This window comes from Pundamilia nyererei, unplaced genomic scaffold (assembly GCF_000239375.1).
Source record: "Pundamilia nyererei isolate P.nyererei 1_Seehausen unplaced genomic scaffold, PunNye1.0 scaffold00024, whole genome shotgun sequence".
Lineage (NCBI taxonomy): Eukaryota > Metazoa > Chordata > Actinopteri > Cichliformes > Cichlidae > Pundamilia > Pundamilia nyererei.
This window is the reverse complement of record NW_005187425.1, coordinates 2987078-3013676: the sequence shown is the minus strand read 5'-3', so window position 1 is coordinate 3013676 and position 26599 is coordinate 2987078. Positions and strand designations below refer to the sequence as shown.

Sequence of the window (26599 nt, the reverse complement as noted above, 5' to 3'; positions counted from 1 at the left end):
TTTTTTATGGGCTGATTACCTGTAAGCTGACAAAGCCTGCAGAAATACCATTGATCAACTCAAACTACAAATGGAAATTACACAAACAGATATACTGCATATCTGTTGCAAATATCTGTTTATGAGTGCAAAAGTACACAAACACATATATAAATATATATTTATGTGTGTGTGTGTGTGTGTGTGTGTGAAATTCTTCTTCTCATCTTGCAGAGATGGATAGTCCTGCTGAGTTGGAGAAGAAGCGTATTTGCCGCATCGTCACTGGAGATTTTCCACAATATTTTGCTGTGGTGTCGCGGATTAAGCAGGAATCTAATCATATGGGTCCTGATGGAGGGGTACTTTCTAGCAGTACTGTTCCCATGGTCCAGGCCTCATTCCCCCCAGGAGCTCTCACCAAGAAGATCCGTGTTGGCCTGCAGGTACAGTAGGACTCCTAATGCCCACTTAAGTTTGGTCTGTATGATGACGGTGCACTGATTTGTTTCTTTACCTTACCATTCATTTTAACTGCTTAGATCCCTTAATTTGTTAGAATATTTTTAAATTGCCTGATTTGGCAGTAATCTGAGTTTAATGGCCAAATATTTTTTTCTGTACATCTTCCTGGCCTTCTGTTTAGGCCCAGCCTGTGCCAGATGACATGGTGAGGGCAGTCCTTGGCAACAGAGCCACCTTCAGCCCCATTGTCACTGTAGAGCCGAGGAGAAGAAAATTCCACAAGCCGATCACTATGACGATCCCTGTCCCACCTAGATCGGCAGAAGGCCATCCCATCGGCCATCGAGGCGAATCGGCACCCTGCCTGCGTCTCCTCTGCAGCATCACAGGCAAGCCGACCTGTGTATTAGTAGAGCATGACAATACTCTTGTGGTACCTCTATGCAAACAGCTTTTGCAGAATTAACATTTATTTCCAAGATTCCTTAAAAGATATCTTGACAGTCATTACATTTCTTATTTTTGTTTTAAAATGTTTTTACTATTATATAGCACTGTGCAAAAGTCTTGAGCCACCCATCATCAATTCTGTTTTGCTTCCAAAAAACAGACTTTTTTAAAGTGTCTTGAGCAACAATTCTCAATTTTGAAGTTTTTCTTTGGAAATTGGCTATATTTTAATTAGTTTTCAGTCCAGTCCATTTACCTTGGCATTTTCTGAGGATGTGTTGTGTTTGTCAAGCCACTTAACACTGCCCTAAATATGAATCATTTAAGTAGAGAAAAGGCACTTGGCAGGCCTAAAAAATGTCAAGCACTCATTCACAGCACTCAATATGTACAGACAAAATGAGGAGAGAGATTCAACAGTGAGTGTTTATGGCTATTTGTAAAACCTAGTGGAGGCTTTGTCATGGATTGGGGCTGTATTTCAGCCAGTGGTGTTGGGAATCCTGTCAAAATTAATGGAATTATGAATGCAGAAAGATTCACTATGCGATACCATCTTTTTGGGAGCATGAGATTGATCTCAAACACATCACCAATGCAGTAAAATCATACCTGATTAGACAAACACACAGTGGAACCCTCTCAGTCATGGATGGGTCTCCCCAGAGCCAGGACCACAACATTGTTGAAGCAGTGTGTGATTATTGAACAAAGAGCAGCCAGCATCCAACGAAGAGCTTTGAATGTCCTTCAAGGATCCTGGAGAACTTTTCCTGAAAGCTAATTAAAGAAGAATAAAGGTGGTCATAACAAATACTGACTTTCAAGCTTATTAGAATTGTGAAAACTCTGTTTTTGCCTTATCTACTTTGTTTCCATTTACGTTTTCACATGTCAGTACACCTATTTTCCATTTTTCGAGGAATATATACAAAATGAAATAATACACATAAGGAGTAGCTTAAGACTTTTGCACAGCACTGTACAAATCATTATGAGTCGAATAGTGTCATCAGTTCTACTATGATAGTAAAAAATGCAGAGCTAAGAAGATAAAAGAACAGCGATTACGTAAGCTAAAAACTGCCCATGCTGAAAAGGCAGTGAGCTAAATTTTTGTCCCTGTTTTTAATGCAGGAGGAACCTCCCCTGCGCAGTGGGAGGACATCACAGGAACCACACCACTGTCCTTTGTAACTGACTGCGTTTCCTTCACCACAAATGTTTCGGCCAGGTGAGACACACTCGTATGTTATACACACGGCAAATCAGAACTGGACCACTGCATATATAAATATACCGATGCCCAAGCTGTCAGTCAATCATCATGAAATGATCTTGCTGACAAACAGACAGACAAACAAATGGCGCCCGTGTTATACCTCTGACTTGAATGATCTAAATCTCTAAATTTTGATTAATTGGACTAATTATGGAGTGAAACTGTTACATTTGTGGAGGGAGAATATAGTACATTGAGCCCTAGAAACAGGTGTAACTTTCTTTATTAATAATAAATAATAATGACTAGATGTATCAATAATAAAGGTAGTAGGTTAAAGTATGGTTGGTTCAGTGTATATTTATCAATATCAAATATCAGTGTATATTTTATATTTTCTGCAGACCTTGATAATAAAAGCAGTTAGTTGCAGGTCTAGTCTCACCTCAGTGGAAGTCCCAACAAGTAACCCAAGAGAGTTTAACTCTCTTCCAGAAAACATTGTTGTGAGCTTCAAAATATTGACAGTGTATTTGCAGAAGTCGGCAGTGAATGCCCAAATATACCACGCGATAAAAGCTCAAAAATGCAACCAGTTAGTTGACAGAATCCCGAGTTCCCCTCTGATAGAGTTACACTCAGTTACACATTTAACTGTGTGGTGCAAAGTCAGTAAACCACAGATTGTTGAGGTATGCTGTTAAACTGACCTCAGCAAGTGAACCTTTCCGTTACATCACGCAAAGTCATGATTTTCCATCCTAACTTGATTTAAATCATGCGGTGAGTGTGTAGCCTGATACTAACAGAGCACCCTTTGGTACTCTATAATTAGATTACTGCACAAATGTCATGTGTCTTTTTGCATCCTTCAGAGAAATAGCCACATTTGTTTGATCACTTAGATTCTTATTTAGAATGACTGTTATACACCTGTGAGAAGATTCATACAAAATTGCTTTATTTATTTACTTTTTGTGTCGCCTCGGATCTTTCCCCCTCAGGTTTTGGCTCGCAGACTGTCACCAGATTCCTGAGACGGTGAGTCTAGCGTCTCAGTTATACCGGGAGCTGATCTGCGTGCCGTACCTGGCCAAATTTGTGGTGTTCGCCAAGATGAATGATGCTGTTGAGGCTCGGCTGCGCTGCTTCTGCATGACGGACGACAAAGTGGACAAGACCCTCGAGCAGCAGGAGAACTTTGAGGAGGTGGCCCGCAGCAAAGATATTGAGGTGGGATGCAAACAAATGTTCTGCAGTAAGAGAGTCTAATAAAAACTGCACTGACAGATAAAATAAAACAATGTGCTGTGATTCTATATTTTTGGATAATGGATTTCTGTAGGTTCTTGAGGGCAAACCGATCTACGTGGATTGTTATGGCAATCTTTCCCCTCTTGCCAAAAGTGGGCAGCAGCTGGTATTTAACTTCTTCTCCTTCAAGGAAAACAGACTTCCTTTCAACGTAAAGGTATAGGATGTGTTCTTCCTCTCACACTCTCTGTTAGCATTTACTGTAGCCTCCTTTATACAGGTGCATTTCAGAAACAGCTCTCCTTTCCTTGAGTCTGCATTAATTATCTCATGTTCTGCACATGCTTATGTACATGTACATGCTTATAAGTGGATTATATTTTTCCCTGTTATATCTTTACTTGTATATAAAAACACTGCAATAGGTTGAGGTAGGGCTGTTCGATATAACGATATATATCGGATGACGATATAAAAACATCTATCGTTTCATTTTACACTATCGTTTGTTTCGTGGTGTTGCAAAATAAACTGTTTACTGCAATATTTTTTCATCGTTTTGATGGTCACTGTGGTGGCTATATTAATTTCTTAAAGTTGTCTCCTTCTCTTACATTTAATATAACCACACTACAGACAGACAAGCGTTTGTTTTTATGCGTTGTCGTTAGCAACAACGACGGTAAAACCACCGTGTGTCCGCTTGTTCCACATAAACCTTTCACAATAAAGCTCAAGATCCTGTTGAGACTTTTCAAAATAAACGGAATCACGTGAAAGATGCAGAGTGTTTACGGATGAGAAGCAAAAAAGAGCCGTCAGGTGCTAAAAAATAAACCTTAGACTCAAACGTTAGAACAGGCTTTTCCCCGCAGCACGCTGTGTAATAAATACTCACAAAGAAAACGGCGGCCGTTACAACTTATGTCTAAAATGTATAGTTTCATGCATCGGTTAAAACACTCGACTCCAGGTACGCAACGCCCAGCTGGAAACACTTCACGCAAGTTGAGCTGCCCGAGATTCACAGAATTTACAGAAAATGTTACATTTTTGTGATTTATATCGTTATCGGACGATAGATGTCTTAATATCGGGATATGAGATTTTGGTCATATCGCACAGCCCTAGGTTAAGGTGCAATGATAATTACTCCTGGAATTAAGAAGAAATGCATTTTTTTTATTGACATTAGGTTTTGTTGAACAAGTGTTTACTGTCTTCTGCAGATCAGAGACATGGGCCAAGAACCATGTGGGCGCCTCTCCTTCCTGAGAGAGCCAAAAACCACAAAAGGCCTTCCACAGACTGCCATATGCAATTTGAATATCACACTGCCAACCCACAAGAAGGTACGATTTTCATGATTAAACTGTTGATTCTTTTAGGCCACGTCATATCATCTACATGTAAATGAACCAGTTGAAGAACAACAAACACTGTCCTCCCGAGACCAAGAGAAATCTTTGAAGCTCACCTGGTCTAGAAGTGACTGCCTGCTCCTTGTGTCTTTTATTAATGTTAAAGCCTGTGCCAGTCATAAGACCCCACAACGTACACATTGCAGCCACACATGCACATCATGCTTTGCTTTAGTGCCTGGCTCTCTATGGGTACATAAAAATTGTGCCAAAAAAACAACAAAACAATACTTTGTTTGTTTGTTGTGGTGTTGATTGATCACAAGAAACTGTATTTCCTTTGCTTTTGCTTTTGTTTATTTTGCTGTGTGTATTTATTAATCCCATAGATTTTTGATGCTTTTTGTTGTTTTTGCTGCTCCATTTTCATCCCCTGAGTTTTATTTTCACCTCCCGCTCACTATAACTTCCCTGCTCTCCATTGTGTCATCTCTCTCCTCTCCTGCAATGCATCTTGGAATACCACAGGATATGGAGTCTGATCCTGATGATGAGGTAAACAAATTCTTCATCATCACACGAAGCCGCTTCTTCTTTGTCGTCCTTTCTGTTGGCTTTACTGCAGAGAACGTTGTAAATATGCGTTTTGCAAATACCTTACCTCAGTTCTGTACCTAAATGTGGAAGATGCTTCTGAGCGCACGTTTTTACACAGCCGTGTCAATCCTGACCCTGCAGTGCATGAGTGGAAATGGCAATTGTTTTACTCTGCAAGGATTTATTTATCGTTGTCTCCATCCCAAGTCCAGTGGAGCCAGTTGCTGTATAACATCTCGGCTTGTTTTTCATCACTATCTTATTTTCCATACATGTTAAACAGGACTTCGTCATTACTATAAACATATAGAGACTTTGGTATATTTTGTTAGCCAGACATGTAACCCTAACTTTTATTATTTGTCCACTTAGGCTACGTCCACACGTACACGGGCATTTTTGAAAACGGAGATTTTCCGTTTTCGTTTTATAAAATAATCCCGTCCACACGTAAACGAAAAAATGATGGAAAATGCTGCTAGGAATATGCCAAAGCAATAGGTGGCGATATATTCCTAACTGTGTAGAAATGTTGGCCAATCAGAAGTCTAGAAGCCTCGGTGGGGGATGGTAAACAAAGCTGGGGCATAGAAGCAGAACCGAGTCGTATGTGTGGAGGGACAATAACTGTGTGTGTATGTGTAAGCATTTAAACACTGCAGACAGTAAAATTAACAGTAACAGTCTACCTCCATTGTAGAAATTCATGTCACCGAAACATTAACGTGGCGCACAGTGTGCCATCAAGAAAGGCGCACACCTTTGACGCTGCATTTTCTCCGTTTTCCTCATCCACACGTAAATGCAAAAACTGAGTTTTCAAAAATATCCACCCTGGCAGGCGTTTTTAAAAATCTCCGTTTTCAGTGACCGAAAACGGCGTTTACATGTGGACGAAAGGTGCAAACGCATAGAAAAATCTCAGTTTTCAAAAATACCCGGGTACGTGTGGACGTAGCCTTAGTCGTTGTTTTTTTGTATTGGGGTTTCTCGTATTTTTTGTCCTTTTCCTTGGCTTTTCTGTAACAATAGTACTAACTCTCTCCATTGCATGGCAAAACATTTATGGAAGAGGATTCCAACAATAAACGTTTATTTCAACAACAGTGTGATATTGGAATAGTTAAGGTTCAGCAAACAAGTTCATTAGGATTTGCAAAAAACTGTAGTCATAGTTTCAAAAACTTAGGCTGTTTGTCTGCAAAGAATAAACACACTGCACTCACTTTTGTGAGTTACCCAACTCTTTACAAAGGCTACATTTCACTCTAGTAATTGCTTTTACACTAAAAATTGACATCAGATTAGATTTTAAATCATGAAATGCATATTTGTTAAATATGAACATTTGGAGAACCTATTGATACCAACACTGACACAGTTATTATTATTGACGTTTTAAGATTTACCATGATGTGAAGATGAGAAGAAATTTATTCAATATACCATACTTAACTGTAAGTTGCACCAATTACTAGTGCAGGGATTACATGCAAATCATATATCGTTTACAGTTTTTTGAAAACACATAACTGTAGTGCCTCCCTGTGCAAGTACTAACAGCATGCACTGGTAGACTAAAAAAGCAGGTTTATTTCCTTGCACTATAACTTCTAAATTAACAAGTTAACAAAAATATTTATTTCTCTCTTAGTTTCAAGCACATTTTACTTCATTTTTATGTTGAAGCATCTTTTGTTCTTTTTTGTTTGTTTCAGACTGAAAAGCCAGAGCGACGTCATACCTTTGCCTCCTTAGCTTTGCGTAAGCGCTACAGCTATTTGACCGACCCAGCAGCGAGTGAGTTTCCCATTTTTACCTACGTGAAATTTTTAATTGGTTTCAGATATTTATGTTATTTTAATCAGTTTTAGTGTCTGAAAGGTCCCATGATATAGTTTACATATTTCTACCTCTCATTTACATATAATATAGAACCCTGACAAAACATGTCCATCGAGCATTTATTCCTACCACCCAACACATACTCTTTTATCATCTTTCATTCTGCAAACATTTGCATGGTTTCCTGTGTGTCATGCTTTGCTTACCCACCCCATGTTGACAAAATGTCTCCCTGTTTTGACTGCTATGTTATTGTCACTGGTGTCAATGTCTGTTCGTGTATCATTTGAACAGAAATGTTTTAATTCATGTTGAATAAAAATATTATTTTGAATTGTTCTCATTCTTTCAGCAGCCATTTCACTCTTTTATTGGCTTTATGATTGCGTGCGGCTGTGTATATTAACATGAAATAGGTTGCACTTTACATGAACTTTCTTCCCCCCACAGTGACTCTTTTAGAGCACAAGATTTGATTTAAAAACTTTTTTTTTCCCTTTAATTAAATCTTGGAATACCTTTTCTCACAGATATTATGTTTTAGGGCCGGAGCTCTTTCTTCTCGATGCACTATCTTTGCTTTATTTTAATATGTCTAAACTTGTCTTTCTGACAATTTTGTGAAAAGTGTTAGGATTATTTAATAATATACTTAGCTAGAGATAAAATTGTGACCATTTAAATAAATCTTTCATTGCAGGTCACATTTTTTTGTAAAGTGCAACCTCATATTTTATTTTAAGTTGTGACCAAAATATTAAGGTGATATTTTTTTTATTAATAATATACACTTGTGGGGTCACCTGGCATTGAAAATGTACTAAATGAAAAGAGAAAGACCTTTTAATCAAACATACACAGTAAAAGGCACTGTTGTTAGGAGCAAATAGATTAAGCATATCAAAAGTCAATGGAATTGCATATTTTTGGTTATCATGACCTTTTTGTCACATCTATCATATCAAGCATTTTTGTTTTTGTTTTTTGTTTGTTTTGTTTATTTTTTCCAAGATCCATTCTGTTTTGAGTGTATTTATTCTCATTGCTCATCATCATTGTAATATGGGCCTTTTACATTTCAAGTGTAAAATTATGCCTTTGAGAGTAATGCCCTTTCTGACTGACTCAAATTTCTCTTTCTGGTTTTTATGTTTTATTTCAAATTATTTTATGTTGGATTTTATTTTTACTTCCTTATTGCTTTTGGTTTAAATTACTGTTGAAGAAACAACTGATCGAAGCTCGCCGAGAACACAGCCTTCTAGCTACCCTCACAAACCTGTCTTTTCAACGAGACCTTATCAGGCGTGGTCGCCTGTTCCTGTCGCCGTCCCTGGCCAAGCCAAGTCTGGGTTTGGCTCCCTCTCCAGTTCGTCATCCAACACGCCCTCTGCCTCTCCATTAAAGTCTGTCTGGTCCATCAACTCTGCCTCCCCCATCAAGACAAACATCCCTGGATCACCTGCCTCTTCTGTAAAGTCAGTTAGTGACATAGCCTCTCCCATCCGATCTTACAGAACCATCTCCTCTCCTATAAAAACGGTAGTCCAGCAAGCTCAGTACCCCGTCCAGGTCAGCCCCAGTCCCCTTTCTTCACCGGGCAAAAGTGCCCCAGATCCTCTGTCTATGAAAGGATTGGCAGCATTGTCTCCTAGAACCTCCCCTTTAACTGTCCCTGAAAGAGGGAGCACTCTTCTTGAAAGATCATCTATGGGCATGACCCCACCAAGCTCTCCCAAATCTTCTCTGAGTATGTTCAGTTCATCCCTGCCATATAAGACTGTTATGGGAGGATCTAGTGGCACTGCATCATCCTCATCACCTATAAAAACTGTACCTGGTCTCTCTTCTGTGCGTTCCTTTGCCTCTGATGTCACAAGCCCTGCAAGAAACCTGTTTTCGTCCCTTTCATCACCACTGAAATCCAACTCCTCCCCAAGTGCTGCAGCTTTGATTAATGGAAGTGTCTCGCCCACACAGTACCGTTCTTCATCCCCAACATCTCTTCTCTCCAGCAGTCTGCAAGAAAGGATACAAGCAACCACCAATGCTGCAACCACAAGTGTCAATGCAGCATTTGATGAAGTTGAAAAAACATTCAATTCTTGCTCTGCAGGCTATGGCACCCTGAAGTCCATGTCTTCTTCTGCGTCTTCCTCATATCAGTCCATTAGATCATCAGCTTCTAATTCCCTGTATCCCTCACTAAGATCCCCCACTAATGTTACCACTGCTGTAACGTCTAGTACAATGACTGTTCCAGTGTACTCTGTTATTAATGTGCTGCCAGAACACCAGTTTAAAAAGTTACCTGAGGTGTCAAAGTCAGCTGCTGCTCTTCTATCCCCAAGGAAGACTGTGCCAGTTGAGGTAAATGCTCAGTTGCAGTCTTCCTTTGCCAAAACGCTTTCCCCTATCAAAGCTCCCTTTTCTGCTGGCCTCAAGTCAAATACCACATCACCACTGTCATCTAGTCAAGAGATTCTGAAGGACGTAGCTGAAATGAAGGAGGACTTGATTCGAATGTCAGCCATTTTGCAGACAGACCCAAATTCCATAGCAAATAAAGGATTTCAGTCTGATTCTCCCAGAGAGGCTAAGATAGAAGATGAGGAGCCATATCGGATTGTGGAGAAAGTAAAGCAAGACTTGGTAAAAGTCAGTGAAATCCTCACTAAAGATGGTGTGAAGGATGGTAGGGTTTCCCTGACCAGGGATTCATTGGATGACATACATTTCTCAAAAGTACAAGTTGAACAACCGCCAAGCAACTGGAGCTATCCTCCAAGATATGAGACAGTGGTCCCTCAAGCCAAATCGAAAACAATTCCTGATCGAGATTTCAATCTGTCCAAAGTGGTTGACTACCTGGCCACTGATGTGGGCAGCAGCTCTTTCTCCAAAATGTATGATACAAAGCATAAAGCAGATGAGGGCAAAAGAGAAGAAGATGGGAAAGAGAAGCAGAAACGTGTTTTAAAACCCACCATAGCAGTTCAGGAGCATAAGCTCAAAATGCCTCCAACAAACATGAGGTCTTCTTCTTCTGACAAGGAGATCAGTAAAATAGCTGATACGCTTTTTGGAGCAGATACTGTGCTAGAATCCCCTGATGATATCTCACATGAACAAGATAAAAGCCCTCTCTCAGACAGTGGCTTTGAGACCAGAAGTGAAAGAACACCCTCTGCCCCTCAAAGTGCCGAAGGCATGGGCCCCAAAGCCCTTTTTCAGGATATCCCAGTTCCACCAGTGATCACTGAGACTAGAACTGAGGTTGTCCATGTCATCAGGAGTTATGAGTCTCCAGAGGACAGCAAACAACCTGCAATGGAGGATGCTCACCCAGTAAGATATATTGATTCAGATGCTAAAGGGCATCAAAATCAAACTACGTCAACTGCAGACCAGAATAAATGCTATTCAATTAAAGTCAGCCCTGACGAAGATCCCATGGGGAAAGGGATGAGGGTAAAGGAGGAAACTCACATCACTACCACCACCAGGATGGTGTACCACAAACCACCTGGCAAAGAATCAGCATCTGAGAGGTGTGAGGAGACGATGTCTGTGCATGACATAATGAAGGCATTTCAGTCAGGCAAAGACCCTTCTAGAGAGCTGGCTGGACTGTTTGAACACAAGTCAAACAATGAGGAAACATCTCAGAGAGTCCTCGAGGATCTCAACTCCAAGCCTAAAGTTGAAAGAATAATTGAGGTTCATATTGAAAAGGGCAATAAAACAGAACCAACAGAAGTCATCATCAGAGAGACAAAAAACCATGCAGAGAAGGAAATGTACTACTATCCAGGGAATAGACAAGATGAGGAAGAGACCGAGGAGTCTCTCCCAGTGTACCTTGACTCCCCAAGAGTGAACACACCCATGTCCCAGGAAGAAGACAGTCGCCCTAATTCAGCCCAGCTCATGACAGATGACTCTTACAAAACTCTAAAGCTACTTAGCCAACAGTCTGTTGAGTACAATGAGGATGAGTCATCAGAGCTTAGAGGGGAGTCTTACAATTTTGCAGAGAAAATGCTACTCTCTGAGAAATTTGACCAATCTCATTCTGACACAGAAGAATATTTGAGAGATAGGTCTCGCTTCTGCTCACCAGATAGAAGCAGTCACAGTGAGGGTAGATCAGTTGGGCCAAGGACAGAGTATGTCTTTAGGTCAACAAGAAACGTCTTTGATAAATCTGGACGGATGGCCAATGTTGATGACAACTTTGACAAACTGACACTTTTGCAATATTCATCTGAGCCTGGTAGCCCCAAGCAGTCTGTTTGGATGCGTGTGTCAGATGACACGCAGAATAAAGAGAGAGAACAGCTTATATATGAGGACAGGGTGGACAGAACTGTAAAAGAGGCAGAGGAAAAGCTAAGTGAGGTGTCTCAGTTCTTCCGTGATAAAACAGAACAGCTCAATGATGAGTTGTCATCTCCAGAGAAGAAATCTCGTAGACCAGACTTCAGAGAATCGCGGTCAGGGCCCAGCTCTACACACAGCAGTCCAGAAAGATCAGCTTATAGGAGTGGGAGTAGTGGGGAAGAGTGGAGCAGGGAAAGGCTTCGAGACAGGTTCACCTCCAGTGACAGGAAATGTGCCAGTTTACCAAGCAGTCCAGAAAGGAGAGTATTGTTACAGTATTGTGATTCCGACTCAAGAAGACAAGGTGATGGTAAATCACAGGTAACTACAGGTGAAAGCCCTAAACCTTTTCAGATGTCTTCCTCCAAAGTCAGTGCAGTGAGGCTAAAGTTTGAGCAAGAGGCTCAAAGGCAAGATCGGAATCCTCAGGGTGTCCAGAATTCAAATCCCCCTATCAGAAAGCTCCAGGAAAGTAAGCTTCCTGTTTACCAGGTATTTGCTGGTTCAGGTGTCCCAAAAACAGGAGATGGTGTGGGAAATCAGAGGAGTTGTCAAGAGAGTGAAACAAATAAGTTCTCACCCAAGCATGAGACTAGTGGAAAAAATCAAGAAGAGAGCAAGTTATTCAGAACATGGGAGAACCAGGGGTATGGAAACTATAAACCTCAATCTCCCAAACTATCTAATTCATTAATCCATGATTCTATGAAAGGCAGCAATAATAGTGATTCCCAAAGACAAGAAACAACAAAAAAAATAATCTACACAGAATTTGTTGTCCGAGAAAGTCCAACCAGCAACGATAGTCTAAAAAAAAACTCGGAATCACAAATTCCTGTAAGAAAGCCATCTAATTTCTCAGAAAATCAGAAATCTCCCCCTTTAAAATCTGATACCCCTATTGAACCATTTGAGAGGGCAGGGTCTCATAGTTCAGCTCGAAATCGGGTACACAGTAGCTCTGAATCCAACAAGTCTACCCGTGGATCATCATTAGGAAAATCCACAGATTCATCAGAGGGTAGCCAGTCAAATGTAGTGTGTAATGGTGTTGATAGTGACCAAGTAGAATATTTGGATCAAGTAACTCCTGTAGTTGTAACTGAGGGTTTTAAAGATATTAAGCCCTTGCCTGTTTATGTCAGCATCCAAGTAGGAAAGCAGTATGAGAAAGAGACAGCTTCGGGTCAGCTGGGAACATACAAAAAGATAGTAAGCCATGAGAGTAGGACAGTGCATGAAACCAGGGGTGCATTTTACTCTGTCAAACAAAAGCAGTTACCATCGCCTCAAGGAAGTCCAGAAGATGACACTCTAGAACAAGTGACTTTCATGGAAAGCTCTGGGAAAAGTCCTGTTACCCCTGAGACCCCCAGCTCAGAGGAAATGAGCCTGACCTCCAGAACGCCAGACTCTGTGATAGGCTTCATGCCTGGCATGCCAAGTCCTATCCCAGAGGAGTCTGAGGAGGAAGAAGGAAAGACCTTCATCTACAAAGAGCCCTCAAAGGAAAAACCTAAGCCAGCTTCCCCAGAGAATAAAAAGCAGGATGGAGAGAGACAAAGGTCAAAGGACAAAAGAGTGGCTTATATAGAGTTTCCACCACCTCCTCCTATAGAAGCAGAACAGTCCAATCCAGAGAAAAGGGGTTCATGTGCTTCTTCCTCAGAGACAGAGATGATGGAGGTTAACCTGCAAGAGGAACATGATAGACACCTCTTAGCTGAGCCAGTCATCAGGGTCCAGCCTCCATCCCCTATTCCCCCTGGAGCTGATAACAGTGACTCTAGCGATGATGAATCCGTGTTTCATCCCATCCCACTCAAAAAGTATACATTTAAAATGAAGGAAGAAGGAGAGAAATGTCCAAAACCCAAAAAATCTGAGAAAAATGGAGATAAGGACTCTGGGATTAATGGTGTAGTAAAGGGAGAGGAGGCTGATTTTGAGCAAAATGGCAATGATCAGTCAATCACTGACTGCTCAATAGCGACCACTGCTGAGTTCTCTCATGACACAGATGCAACTGAAATTGACTCTTTAGATGGGTATGACCTTCAGGATGAGGATGATGGACTGAGTGAAGATCCAAAAACATCTAGTCTGTCTAATGATGGAAAAACAGCGGGTGCATTTAGCCAGTCCAAGCTTGAAGTGATAGAGGAAGAGAAATGTGAGGAAGGGGGAGATGGAAAGACTAAAATCAGTGCATCTTCTCTGCAAAGTAGTGGGGATGAAAAAGATTACACCCTTGAAGGAAGACATCCAGATAGACAGGGCTTTGGAGAAAACTACTTTGGCTATCAACTTGAAGAGGAGCTGAATTCACCCTTTAAAACAGTGGCCACCAAAGGTCTGGACTTTGACCCCTGGTCCACAAAAGGGGTTGATAATGAAGGGGTTTTTGAGTCCAAATCAAAAGATGATGACCCAAAACCCTACGGCTTATCAGTGGAGGACTCACAGGCTACAACTCCTGACACAACCCCTGCTCGAACACCAACTGATGAGAGCACACCGACTAGTGAACCTAACCCTTTCCCTTTCCACGAAGGGAAGATGTTTGAGATGACCCGCAGTGGTGCTATTGACATGAGCAAGCGGGACTTTGTTGAAGAGAGGCTTCAGTTTTTCCAGATTGGTGAGCATTCCTCTGACCCTAAAACAGGGGAAAAGGGGCGAGGGGGCAAGATCCTGGGGGTACTTTCCTCTCAATCAAAAACAGGGGAGAGGGCCACTGTAGATGGAAAGGTGAAGGTTATAGATACTACCACAGACAGCAGCACTACACCAACAACACCAGCAGCAACTACAGCAAAATGCAGTCCTGCACAGCCTCGCAGTGACACTGGCTATGCTGGTACTGATGCCCCCATCTGTGAAGCCATAGCTGAAACTGCCTCGTCTTGCACAATCACAGCCTCTAAGGTTGATTCGAAATTACGTACTCCTATTAAGATGGGCATAGCTGCCTCTATAACTGTGAAAAAAGACTCAGGGGATCTCACTGATTGTAAAGCTGAGATATCTGAGGGCCAGCTGGTGCCAGAATACATTAGTATAGAGGGGCAGTCTACAGACAGCAAGTCTAGCAGCCGCACTTCGCCCAGATTAGAAAGAAGAGATTACCCCTCTGAAAACTGCAACAACAATAATAACCTTGAGTCCTCCAATGTACAGGCCAACTACATACAGTGTGGCAGTGTGGTGTTTAATTTGCAGTCCTCTTCTGAACCCACCCTCCAAAAAGCTAGTCGGATAGAAACGCTTTGCTGTAGGGAATTAGAAGAAAGAGTGGAAGTACACAGCAGTAGTCAGGTGCAGGAGGAGAAAAATGAAACAGTTAAAGAAAATGAAGTAAAGCAGCCCAAGTCAAGACTTCCAGTTAAAGCATCAGGGTGGTCATTTCACACGCAGGGAACAGCCATAGGTAAACAGAAGCCGAAACAAGCAGTGAAAGTTGAGGTTAAAAAAAGAGGCGAGCCAGCCATAGCCAAAGTAGAGCCCAGGTCTAGGATACCAATAAAGGATGTTAAAAAGAGCAGCCCTGCTACTACAGCTAGCTCAGTTGTTTCAGTTCGGGTTACCTCACAGCCAACGAGGGCACTGGCCACAGAGAGAGCAGCCATACAGTTGCCCTCAAGGCTTCCACTGAAGGACAGGCATCAGATCAGCAGTGTCGCAATTGAGGGAGTATGTAGACCAGACAGACAGGAAAACCCTAGTGAGCTTTGTAAGCGCACCATCGAATACTTTAAAGACATTAGCGGGGAGACGCTAAAGTTGGTGGACCGCCTGTCAGACGAGGAGAAAAAGACGCAGACAGAGCAGTCGGAGGAAGACAGCACCTCCCGGAGCACCTCTCTGTCGGACGCCTCCCAGCCTTCCCAGCCCTCCCAGCCCTCCCGCTCATCCAGGTCTGGTAGAGGTTCGAGGGCTGAGGCCGGGGCCGCGTCCGTAAGGGCAAAGGTGGCGACGACGGACAGGGCCTCCGGCAGTGAGAGGAGCAGGAGGAGTAGGCGGACTGGTGGGAAGGAGGGCAGTCAGGGACTCACAGGGTCTCGAACGCCTCCCATCGCGGAGATCAAGCCTAGTTTGTAAAATTTTCACACTATGTTTAAAATACATCTATATATTTCTATATTTCACTTGTAGTTGCATGACATCGTTGTGATTGTTTAATGGATTGACTGGAATGCCTGTGGCGTGTTTACATATTCCCTTCAGAATAGTAGCTGTCATTTACATTTCTTTTTCATTGATGTACTGTGTACTGTATTGTTCGTGTCGCAATATTCTCTTTCTTCTGTTCTCCTCTTTTGACCCCGTTTACCTTCCATAGTTAGAGTCAGCATGCCAGTAGTAGTGACTGGTCACTGGCACAACCAGTCACTTGTTTTACAAATCCTGGTCTGTCTCTGTCTGTCTGTCTGTGCAGGGTTGTTACTGAGTTATTGTGGTAGTTTGTTTTTACAGACTATTTCATGCAGCTGTCATTTAAACTAACTAGTGTTGGCAAAGAACACACAAAAGCGTCTTCGCATGTTAACATTTTAGATTCTAACATAGACCTTTCCACTGTAGATTTTTAGAAATCTGTTGTTGAGAGTCATGTTATGCTTTGTTTTGTCACAGAGAACCACTTACTATGTAGACACATTTATGTTCCCCATAGCGTCTCTAGTATGAAATATCCTTTCCTTGCCATCTTGTGGAAATGATTCCAGTAATATGGTAGCCATAGTAATCAAAATATTTGTATCACAGCTGTAACTAATGCTGATAATCATGACTAATAAGTGGCCAGGAAAGGAAAATTATACACATGTATTTTTCTTTTACATTAGCGTGTAAGTGTAGAAAAATTTTATTGGTATTAATGAATCAATGTCTTCTATCTTGCCAGGTCCCCAAAGTCCTTGTGAGCGAACGGACTTGCGCATGGCTATAGTTGCAGATCACTTGGGACTCAGTTGGACAGGTTATAACCACTGCTTTATTTATTTCTCAAGCCCCCGAGCCTTGTTATTTACTGCCACCTTCAGGCTGACTGTCACCCAGAGCCTCTGATACTATACGCTGTTATAATGTAGCGTTAAGATACCAGGTTTAAAAGCCTTAAAAAGGAGAGGAATTTTAAATAATTTTAAATAAAGTGATGGATCAGTTAATGCTAAAAACTTTTTTTTTTTTTTAAACAACAGGGGGTTTTTTTAAAATCATTTTTATTGTGTATTTGTATTTATGTTTCCACTGTACATAAAATGATGGACAATTTGTTTATGGATAGTGCAAAAGAAAAACACTGAAGTTTGAGTATTCATGTTAGACTTGGTTTTTGTGTCTGAACAGAGCTGGCTCGGGAGATGAACTTCACAGTGGATGAGATCAATCACATTAGACTAGAGAACCCGAACTCTCTGACAGCACAGAGCTTCATGCTTCTTAAGAAATGGGTCAGTCGGGAAGGGAAAAACGCCACAAGTAAGATTATTTTTTATGTCTATACATCTTTCTTTTTACTTACTCTTGTTTTTGTTTCCATTCTTTTTCAGTCATTCTGCTGTTGATTTACTCCTGAAAGTTCTTTTCAATTTTTCAATTCAATTCACTTCAATTCAGTTTTTTTTATATAGCACCAAATCACAACAATAGTTGCCTCAAGGTACTTTATATTGTCTGGTAAAGTCATATATTGTCATTTCTTATTATCGCCCCTCACTGAGGTTTTCTGCTTTCTTTTTTGTTATTCTTTTCTCTTTTCTTTTGAAAAATCATCCAGATGCTCTAAAATATATTTGCTTAAAAATTGGTTTCGCTATGACTAATCCAAACGTCTGCATAATTACATTTGCTCAAATTCCTGTTTTACTGTTTTAATGTCTCTTCTTCCTCAGCGGATGCCTTAACTGCAGTGCTGACCAAAGTCAATCGGATGGATATTGTGACTTTGCTGGAGGGGCCAATATTTGACTATGGTAACATTTCAGGCACAAGATGTTTTGCCGATGATAACGCTGTTTTCCGGGATCAGGCTGATGGTAAAGTTTAGCTTTGTCTAGCTGACCTCTTACCTCTCCCTGCTACCTTCTTTTTCTTGTGGCAATGCATGGATCACATATGTATCATACTAGTGAAACCAAAACCACAAGTGGTGATTTACACTCGGATTTAGAATTTGTGTGAACAGCTGGGTCTTACCATTCCTCAAAGACGTTCCTTTTGATTCTACAATATATTTGACACTGAAATTTCTGCTTTACATTTCAATTTCATTTTAATATTTAGTTTAAATGAAAGCTTTTTTATATAGCACTTTATTACTTGCACTGATTTTAATTGGCTTCTGTTAAATTAACTCTCATTAAAATTAGATTACGCTCAGGGTAAATACTCTGCAAATCACTGCTGTATCCAGTTGTCACAGAAGATTAATATACATTGTTAATTTCCACTTCAAATGCATGCTGCATGTTAACTATTGCTTTGAATGTTTTTCAGTGTGTGACTTATGGAGAAATAATATAACCCTATAGTTTGCTTTTCTCTGCTGACTTAGTTTAGCTCTCCTAGTTCTCCTCCAGTTCCTCAGAGCCTTCCTTGGATAGATGAGAGAATGTCTTCCTCTGTGAAACCAGACTGCCTCTTCCTCCTCCTTCTGTTCCTCCTGCCTCCCATCAACTCCCACCAGCAGTATCCACTGCTGATAACAGCACATAACTGCTCTTAACAAATGTAGAGTCATGTGTTGGCAAAATCCTCATATGCCTGCTCCTTATCCACCCATATTATTCACTCGTTGTCCTGTTGTGCAAGCATGTTTCACTGGGTTTAATGTAGTTTTTGTTTCTTTTTATCTCTCTTATTTTGTATCTTACCTTATTCCTTTCCCATAGTTTGCATAATTATCCCCTTAACTTCCGGAGGCCCTGAAGCAGCTTTCATCCTGCAAACACCCAGTCCTTTCTTTCCAACACCAACCCCAACACCTCCACCCACTCCCCTTACACCTTCAGCAGCGCTTTACTGTCACCCCTTCCCTCCACGCCGCTCGCCAAGTTATGAGTCGTCCATTTTGCTCAAAGACTTGGCACCTTCAGCTCCATTTCAGCCGGCAGAGTTCGACGTTTTCACCTCTCCCCATGCATGTCCCATCCCTCAGTGTCCCAATACTGACCCTCGTCAATTCCCGGCCTTTCCTTTCTCTCCCCTTACTTCTTCCCCAATCCCTCTTATTACCTCACCTTTACCTTCTTCACCTGCTCCTCATTCACCATCACCCTTTCTTTCTTCTGCTATATCTGTCCCAACATCTCCCACATCTGCTCCAGCTTCCCCCAGACTCAGCATACCTACTCTGGACCTTTTGCAAGCACTATCAGTCACTTGTCAAACTGGTGATACCTTCAAACCTACAACAACTCCACCCAACCTCACCCTTGCACCCTGCGCTATGTCTCCTAGCCATTCTCAGCCTATCACCATACCTGTGTCAGCCATCCACTCTACAGCCCCAGGCACAGTCCCTCCTTCTGTCACTGCCTCCTCAAGCAAAGAGTCCCTAGTGACCCAGCTGGCCTCCTCTTTCCGCCCAGTGTCCCCACTTTCCATGTCTACCCTCCCTCCCATCTCTCCTTCAGGATCACGTTGTCCTAGCCCAAGTCCTTCTTCCCCGCCTCTCCGCTCATTGTCTCCCTGTCCTGTTTGTCAGTGTACTTGTGCACCCTCAGTCAATCCACCTCCCACTCAAACCCGCATCGATCCTTCTAATATGGAAATATACCTTTAGCATTTGCTATCCTTTATCTTGTTCTCCTTCCACTCCATGCTTCTTCCTACTAAAAACTCTCATCTGTCGTCTATCCCATGTGAGCATGTAACAGACCACCTTGGTAAATATTAGCCACATCACACACTATAAGGCCTCATGTCAGTAATAGTTCCCACTTTTAATATCTTACCTCACTGACAAAATCTTTCAAATAAGAGCAACTTCGACCAGCATTTGTGATTACTACTTATAAAATACTTCTTTATATATAGTAGGTTTAATATTAACCTAATCAGCCATAACATCAAAACCACCTGACTAATATTGTGGAGGTCCCAGTATTACAATCAGACAGCTCTAAACCATCAGGAGATCAACATGAAGCCTGTATTAGTGTCTTGTTCTGTCCCGATTGGACTTTTTCCAGGGCATCTCACTGATGTAGTTTTGTTAATTTTGAAGTTCATATCAACCTTTAGATTAATATTTTCCAGTAGAATATTGACTTCACCTCTCACAATACTTTTAATGTTGTGGCTGATCTGGTACAGTTAAATGTATGCATTCATTTTATTTTATTTATCTAGTATCCAGCCATCCTACCATCTTCCATCTTATACAAACACGCACACTGGATATTACAAATATGACATCTCTCATTTAATGGTTTCTCATTATTTTTGCTAGTTCCTACATTGTAGGTACATACTGAAGACAAATATATGAAGCAATATATATGAAATTATGTAGCAAAGAAGAAATTGATAATTAAGCCTAAATATGTCTTATATTTTAGATTCCTCAAAGTAGCCCCCCTTTGCTTTGTTGACAGCGCTGCAAACCCTTGGCCTTCTCTCAGTGAGCTTCATGATGTAGTCACCTGAAATGGTTTTCACTTCACAGGTCTGCCTTGTTAGGTTTCATTTGTGGGATTTCTTATCTTCTTAATGGGTTTGGGAACATCAGTTTTGTTATGCAGAAGTCAGGTTGGTACACCTGACAGCCCTATTTGACACCTGTTAGAATTCATATTATGGAAAGACCCAATTAGCTAAGTAAAAAGAAACAACAGTTCATCATTACTTTAAGAACTAAAGGTCAGGCAGTCTGAAAAATTGCTAAAATGTATCTGTCCCCAAGTCCAGTTGCAAAAGCCATCAAGTGCTACGACAAAAGTGGCTCACATGAGGACTCCCCCAGGTAAGGAAGACCAAGAGTCACCTCTGCTGCTGAGGATAAATTCATCCATGTCACCAACCTCAGAAATTGGAAGTTAACAGCACCTGAGATTGGAGCTCAGATATATAGCACACAGAGTTCCAGTAGCAGACACATCTGTACCATACATCAGCTGTTCAGAGGAGACTTCGTGAATCAGGCCTTTATGGTCAAATAGCTGCTAAGAAACCACTACTAAGGAAAAGCAACAATCAGAAGAGATTTGTTTGGGCCAAGAAACACAAGGAATGGACATTAGACCAGTGGAAATCTGTGCTTTGGTCTGATGAGTCCAGATTTGAAATCTTTGGTTCTATGTGCCGTGTCTTGGTGCGGCACAGAAAAGGTGAACGGATGGTCTCTGCATGCATGGTTCCAACTGTGAAGCATGGACAAGGAGGTGTAATGGTGTGGGGGTGCTTTGCTGGTGGCATTGTTGGAGACCTATTCAAAATTGAAGGCACACTGAACCAGCATGGCTACCACAGCATCCTTCAGCGAGATGCCATACCATCCGGTTTGCGTTTAGTTGGACCATCATTTATTTTTCAACAGGACAATGATCCCAAACACACCTTCAGGCTGTTTAAAGGCTATTTGACCAAGAAGGAGAGTGATGGAGCACTGCAACAGATGGCCTGGCCTCTACAGTCACTTGACCTAAACTCAGTCGAGATGGTTTGGGATGAAATGGACTGATGATCTCTGGGAACTCCTTCAAGACTGTTTGAAAACCATTTCAGGTGACTACCTCATGAAGCTCATCGAGAGAAACCCAAGAGCGTGCAAAGCAGTAATCTGTGCAAAGGGTGGCTATTTTGAAGAATCTAAAATATAAAACATGTTTTGAGTTATTTCACACTTTTTTTGTTTACTGCATAAGTCCATGTGTGTTCATTCATAGTGTTGATGCCTTCAGTGAGAATCTATAATTTAAATAGTCATGAAAATAAAAAAACACAAACCTTCTGACAATTTTTAAATTGTTAGAAGGTTCAATAAATGCTCCATTAAAAAAAATTCTGGCAATTAGTTCATGCTTCAGGCTTTAAAGGGTTAAATGTATCCTTATATAATCATCCTAGGTAACGGTTGTCTGGATACATGCTTTACATTTCATTATCTGTGCTATTGTCCATGTCATGTGGTGTTATGCTGTGTTTTCGGGTGTTAAATTGTTTGTGTTATGCTTTGGTGTGTGTATGTCTGTACATTTTTCATCCTGTCACCTACAGATTATCAGAGCATTCTAGTGGAGCTGCAGTCCCCCGCCACACTGCACTCTGATCCCTACTTCCTGGAGTCTGACCTCCCCGTCACTCCCAATCCTTCCCTTGCACACCACCAACAACAGCAACATTACCCAGAACCAGACACACCTTTGCTTGCTGACACCCAGCCTCAGCCCTTGCCTTGGAGTCCAGAGTTAGAGCCCAGTAACAGAGAGCCAGAAAGCCCCCCTAGGAGCCCCCCTAGACCCTGTGAGCTCACCCTATCTGTCCCAGTATTTGAACTTCCTGATCCTATTCCCTATAAGCCAAGAAAGCCCCACATTGCCCTGAATGATCAGCTGCTATTGAGCGAGGAGGAGGACCGATCTTTTCAAGAAATGGAGCCGATCCACAGGCCCAGGTCACGGTCCTTTCCCACGATGTGTGAATTAGATGTTGATATGGCATACACCACATCTTCCCCTTCATTATCATCAATTTCATCGATAACCCCTTCATCACCAGAGAGAGCACAAATTGGAGATGGAAGAGTGCAGCTGGATCCCTTTAATGGGGTAAAACAGGATGTTTGTTTGAAAAGAGGTGAAAAGGAAGTGACAGAAGAATTAGGGAAGGTTGTTGAAGTGGCTGCAGCAGAGTTGGAAGAGGGAAGTACATTAGTGGAAAAGTGGGTAGAGCGAGACTTAATTGAAAATGTGGAAAGAAAATGTGAGATGATAACAAAAGATAGGTCTAAACTAACAGAGGAAAATTTGGTGGAACAGAAAGAGGGGTTTGAAGAGGAAGAGGAAGATTTAGTGAGTAACCAGCAGGATAATATTCATGACGGGAATGAGGGGACAGCCTATGTTATGGAAGTGGTGAGAGATGTACAGCTGTTAAACGAGCAGTATGACCTGCCAGGAAATGAGCATGAAATGGAAAAAGCTTGTGCCACATTTGAAGCAGATAGCAGAAAAGTTGATGGAGACGCTGAGAAAGTTTTCTGTAAGGGTGATAGAATAGATGATACACATGAAGATATGCAGTTTAGGGATTCGACGTTGTGTGGCAGTGAAAAGGATATTTGCAGTACATCACAACAGGACGTCGAGGACCAGACTGTAGTCCGCCTCTCCCCTCAGGCCTGGGATGAGGCACTTGAGGAACTTCAGCCCAATGAAGAAGATGAGGAGGAGGAGGAGGATAAAGAGATCAAAGAAGAAGCATTAGGGTCTTTGTTGGAGGAGGTGAAGAACAAAGGTGGCTCAGAGGAAAAGGAGGAGAACGAAGAGATGACCAAGTCCAGGATTCAGGAGATTTGTGATCACGTTGAACATGCAGAACAAGACCTTTGTTCACTTTCAGGTTGGCACAGCGATTCATCCAGTGTCAATGTGGAACCACCAACCCCAGGACGCAGTGTCAGCTCAGACTTGCTCGACAGACGAGAAAGGTAAAAAAATTTTTTTTTTAAAGTACAATGCTCAAATATAATCACAAAATAACAATCTCTCAGACCACTTATTTGGTGTGTTGTTTTGTTTGTTTTTCCAACAGCCAAGAGAACTCTAGTGACTCCATCACCTCCTCATCTAGAGGAGAATCAGGGAGGTCCCGACAGAACGGCGACAACTCAAAGCACTCACCTCAGGACGGCTCATCTGAATCATCAAATGGCAGAAAAGAGGAGGGAACACTAATGTCAGAGAAAAAAGTCCAGGTAATACTAAAGACTGTTGTACCTGTAACAATGAGGGATGAAATCTTTGTTTATTTTCTGTACTAAAGTCCTATACTGCCTTCTATTTCTACAGGAGAAATACATAGCACATCTTACGCTAAAGAAAACTAAACTTCTCTATTATTCTAAAGTTGTCTTTCCTGATTCAGCCAACTATGGAGTTGAGGTGCATAAAGGACAACAACAAAAATGTTTCAACCTGTAACTGTCCTACACATGTGCTTCTTTTTTCCACTTGACTCCCTCTGTTGTGTAACGTTTGTATAAAACCTCCCTCCACAGCGAGTTAGTGTAGATTCCGGTTCAGAGGAAGAACAGACAGTAACCACCAGAATCTTCAGACGCCGTCTAATTTTAAAGGTACACTGAAAGCCTGAAGCAGGTGCTGAGCTGGGTCGTGGTTTGGTTTGGTTTAGACTGGTCAGTCTGCTGTGATACGTAATAGTCTTGCTTGGTATAATGGTGGTTTATTCTATTTGTGTGTATGTGTGTGTCCAGATATGACTGTGCATATGTTTGTTTACAAGCTCTACTGACCCTGTCACAGTTCATAAATGAAAACTAATCCATCCTCTTTCTGTCAGGGTTATTATTCTCACTGGTGTTTTGTTTCAGTGTGGTGATGGTGATGGATTATTTTTAATCGTGTGTGAAGTGCTCAGGAAGTTGGCAAGCTTTTATTCACGTGCTAACCACAAATACCTACAGGGAGAAGAAGCAAAGAATATCCCAGGTGAGACCATGACAGAGGAACACTATATGGACCAAGATGGTAACCTCATCAGTAGAAAAGTAATGTATACTTTAATTCCCATTTCCTATCCAGCTCTGAAATAATACCCATTATAGGGATGGTGTTTTTATACAATCAGGCACCATCAGATCTTTTCTTCTGCCTTGAGCAGGTCATAAGGAAGGTTATTCGCCGGGTGTCTACTCCCACACCAGAAAACCAAGGAGGTGACAGGTGGCACAAAGACCTTCACCACAGTCCCATTCTGCAAGAAGATGCATCAGAGGTTGCATGAAGATCCAATTAATCTACCATCTAGATGGGATTCCTTTGATATGCTGTTATTCTCCTGTCACAAGACATCAGTCTAAGAACTACTTGGGTGGGAGGTTAACAGCAAATACAATTTTTAGGCTTAAAGCTGCATATGACAGTGAATCACAGTGGGTTTGAAACAAAAGAAAATAACATTATAACTCATCTAAATAAGAAATTTGCAGTCACGGGCCACAATTCTGAGTCTCACTTTAAAAATTAAAGGCTCTTCTGAACCTTAAAGATTATTTAAGTGAAGTGTTAAGAGCAAAATTGAGATTAAGAAAGTAACGAAGGTGCAGCTTTAAGTCAAAGAGGGAGGGAGTCAATTAGATTTAATCATCTTTTCCTCCAGTGAATTCAGTGAAGTTAATTCTTGTTAACACTGGATTGACTGGTTTGAGATGACTATTATCTCCATAGTGGGCAAATATATACAAATATCATATGAACTGCAACCTTGCATGTTGTGTTTTAACAGTGTGTGGTGTCTGTTTTGTTTGCATAACAAAGAAGATGCTGACTGCAGTTCTCCTGACTGTGTGGTGCTAATGGTCTTTTATAATGGTCTTTTAAAGCATTTAGCCAATTAGTCAAGAGTATGACTAATGAGTGCTAAGGAAACTCAATCAGCTCCTTTTGTTTCCAGCTCTGTCCATAATGGCATAATTATTCTTTTTCCAGGTGTCTACTTGGTGTGTGGTTTAAGTCCTAATTATAACTCTTGCGATGATGCTATTACTAACATTTGAGTTTTGCTTCTTCTTTCTCTTATTTTGATGTTTCAGGTGTGTTTTTGGTTGCAGTGGGGGTTTTTTGTGTCTTTTTCTATGAGAAGATAAGAATACCATGTCTTATGTATACTTCTATGTGTGTTTTCCAGCATGGAGAGGGGTCAAGGAATAGCAGGCGGAAAGATGATAGAAGATCAGGGGATAAAAAGCACCACTCATAGGGATGGTTACTCTCTTCCAGGTACAGTAGTTTACTTTCTCACCTTAACACAGTCATCATAGTCCCCAGGCTTTAACTACTGTACATGTTGTACATATCCGTTGTTGTTCACTGACTTCCCACTAACTGAAGTCAGGTGCATTGAATAGCACCTAGTACCACCTAATGCCTTCACTTTTGTATTAGTGTATTCTGTGTTTTTATTTCTAGGCTTTACAGATTTTAAACTTTGAACAGAGCAAACTATCATTTTAGGCACCAAAAGTAACCTACCTGTCAATTAACCTATACCTTTTATTTATTAAGAAATGTAGTACAAAGTAATCAGTCGTGTTCAGTGTAACCACGTTTTACTATTAAGCTAGTTCTTTTTAGAAGTAAATAGCAGATTTTGTTTGTTTCTTTTTTTAATAGTCAAATATAAATATGTATTGTCGAGAGATACAGTCCTGTGAAAAACAAAGTACACCTGTACTGCTTTTGAAAGAAGGAAGAAGGTAAATAGCAGCCAGTTGCTGCTAATCAAATGCAGTTGATCATCTGATCATAAGTAAGTTGGATGTGCCGTTAAGAGAAAGCCTGTCTTGTCTAAACAGAACAGGACACCACAGTTTAGGTTGTTGCATCTGAAGAAACCAGAAAGACTTAATGTGCAATGTCCTTTGGACAGTCAAGACCAAAGTGGAGATGTTTGGTTGTATTGCACAGACCCATATTTGGCAAAAATCAAAAGCAGCACATCAGTACTAACGCTTGATACCAGCTGTCAAAGTGGAAGGGGGGTGATTTGGATTTGTTTTGCAGGCACAGGACCTGGGCACCTTACTGTCATTGGGTTGACCATGAACTCTGTATACCAGAGTCTCTGTATACCGTAGAGTCAAAAGCTTGGCTCAAATCATGCAAAAGGAGAATGATCCTGAAGAAAACTAGCAATTTTTTTTTACATACTCTCAATAAATACTATACTTTACATACTCTACAGCATCACATTTGGGAACCTCTGAAGCTGCTCAAACGTTTGCACAGTGCTGCACATGAGATGCCTGTATCCACAGTATTAAAGTAAATGAAATCATCAATTTAGTCAGATAGTT

The 26599-nt window shown here is 41.2% G+C and overlaps 1 protein-coding gene across 15 annotated transcripts in view; it reads left to right on the top strand.

The window, feature by feature from the left end:
* Window positions 1-26599, top strand: part of LOC102198956 (ankyrin-3) — a 116928-nt gene that overhangs the window by 87687 nt on the left and 2642 nt on the right. For 11 of the 15 annotated variants that reach the window (XM_013909404.1, XM_013909409.1, XM_013909410.1 and 8 more), the window contains 18 exons: window positions 214-425; window positions 626-833; window positions 2032-2128; window positions 3121-3349; window positions 3462-3587; window positions 4600-4722; window positions 5260-5286; window positions 7047-7128; window positions 8399-15649; window positions 16463-16537; window positions 16909-17040; window positions 17454-17597; window positions 21781-23212; window positions 23317-23479; window positions 23783-23860; window positions 24209-24292; window positions 24406-24519; window positions 25432-25523. In XM_013909404.1, the coding sequence (XP_013764858.1) occupies window positions 214-425; window positions 626-833; window positions 2032-2128; window positions 3121-3349; window positions 3462-3587; window positions 4600-4722; window positions 5260-5286; window positions 7047-7128; window positions 8399-15649; window positions 16463-16537; window positions 16909-17040; window positions 17454-17597; window positions 21781-23212; window positions 23317-23479; window positions 23783-23860; window positions 24209-24292; window positions 24406-24519; window positions 25432-25503 (10649 nt within the window). In that variant the 3' untranslated portion in view covers window positions 25504-25523. Of the gene's footprint in view, window positions 1-213; window positions 426-625; window positions 834-2031; window positions 2129-3120; window positions 3350-3461; window positions 3588-4599; window positions 4723-5259; window positions 5287-7046; window positions 7129-8398; window positions 15654-16462; window positions 16538-16908; window positions 17041-17453; window positions 17598-21780; window positions 23213-23316; window positions 23480-23782; window positions 23861-24208; window positions 24293-24405; window positions 24520-25431; window positions 25524-26599 lie in introns of those variants that run through there. The other 4 variants (XM_013909415.1, XM_013909412.1, XM_013909413.1 and 1 more) reach the window with 3 other exon arrangements.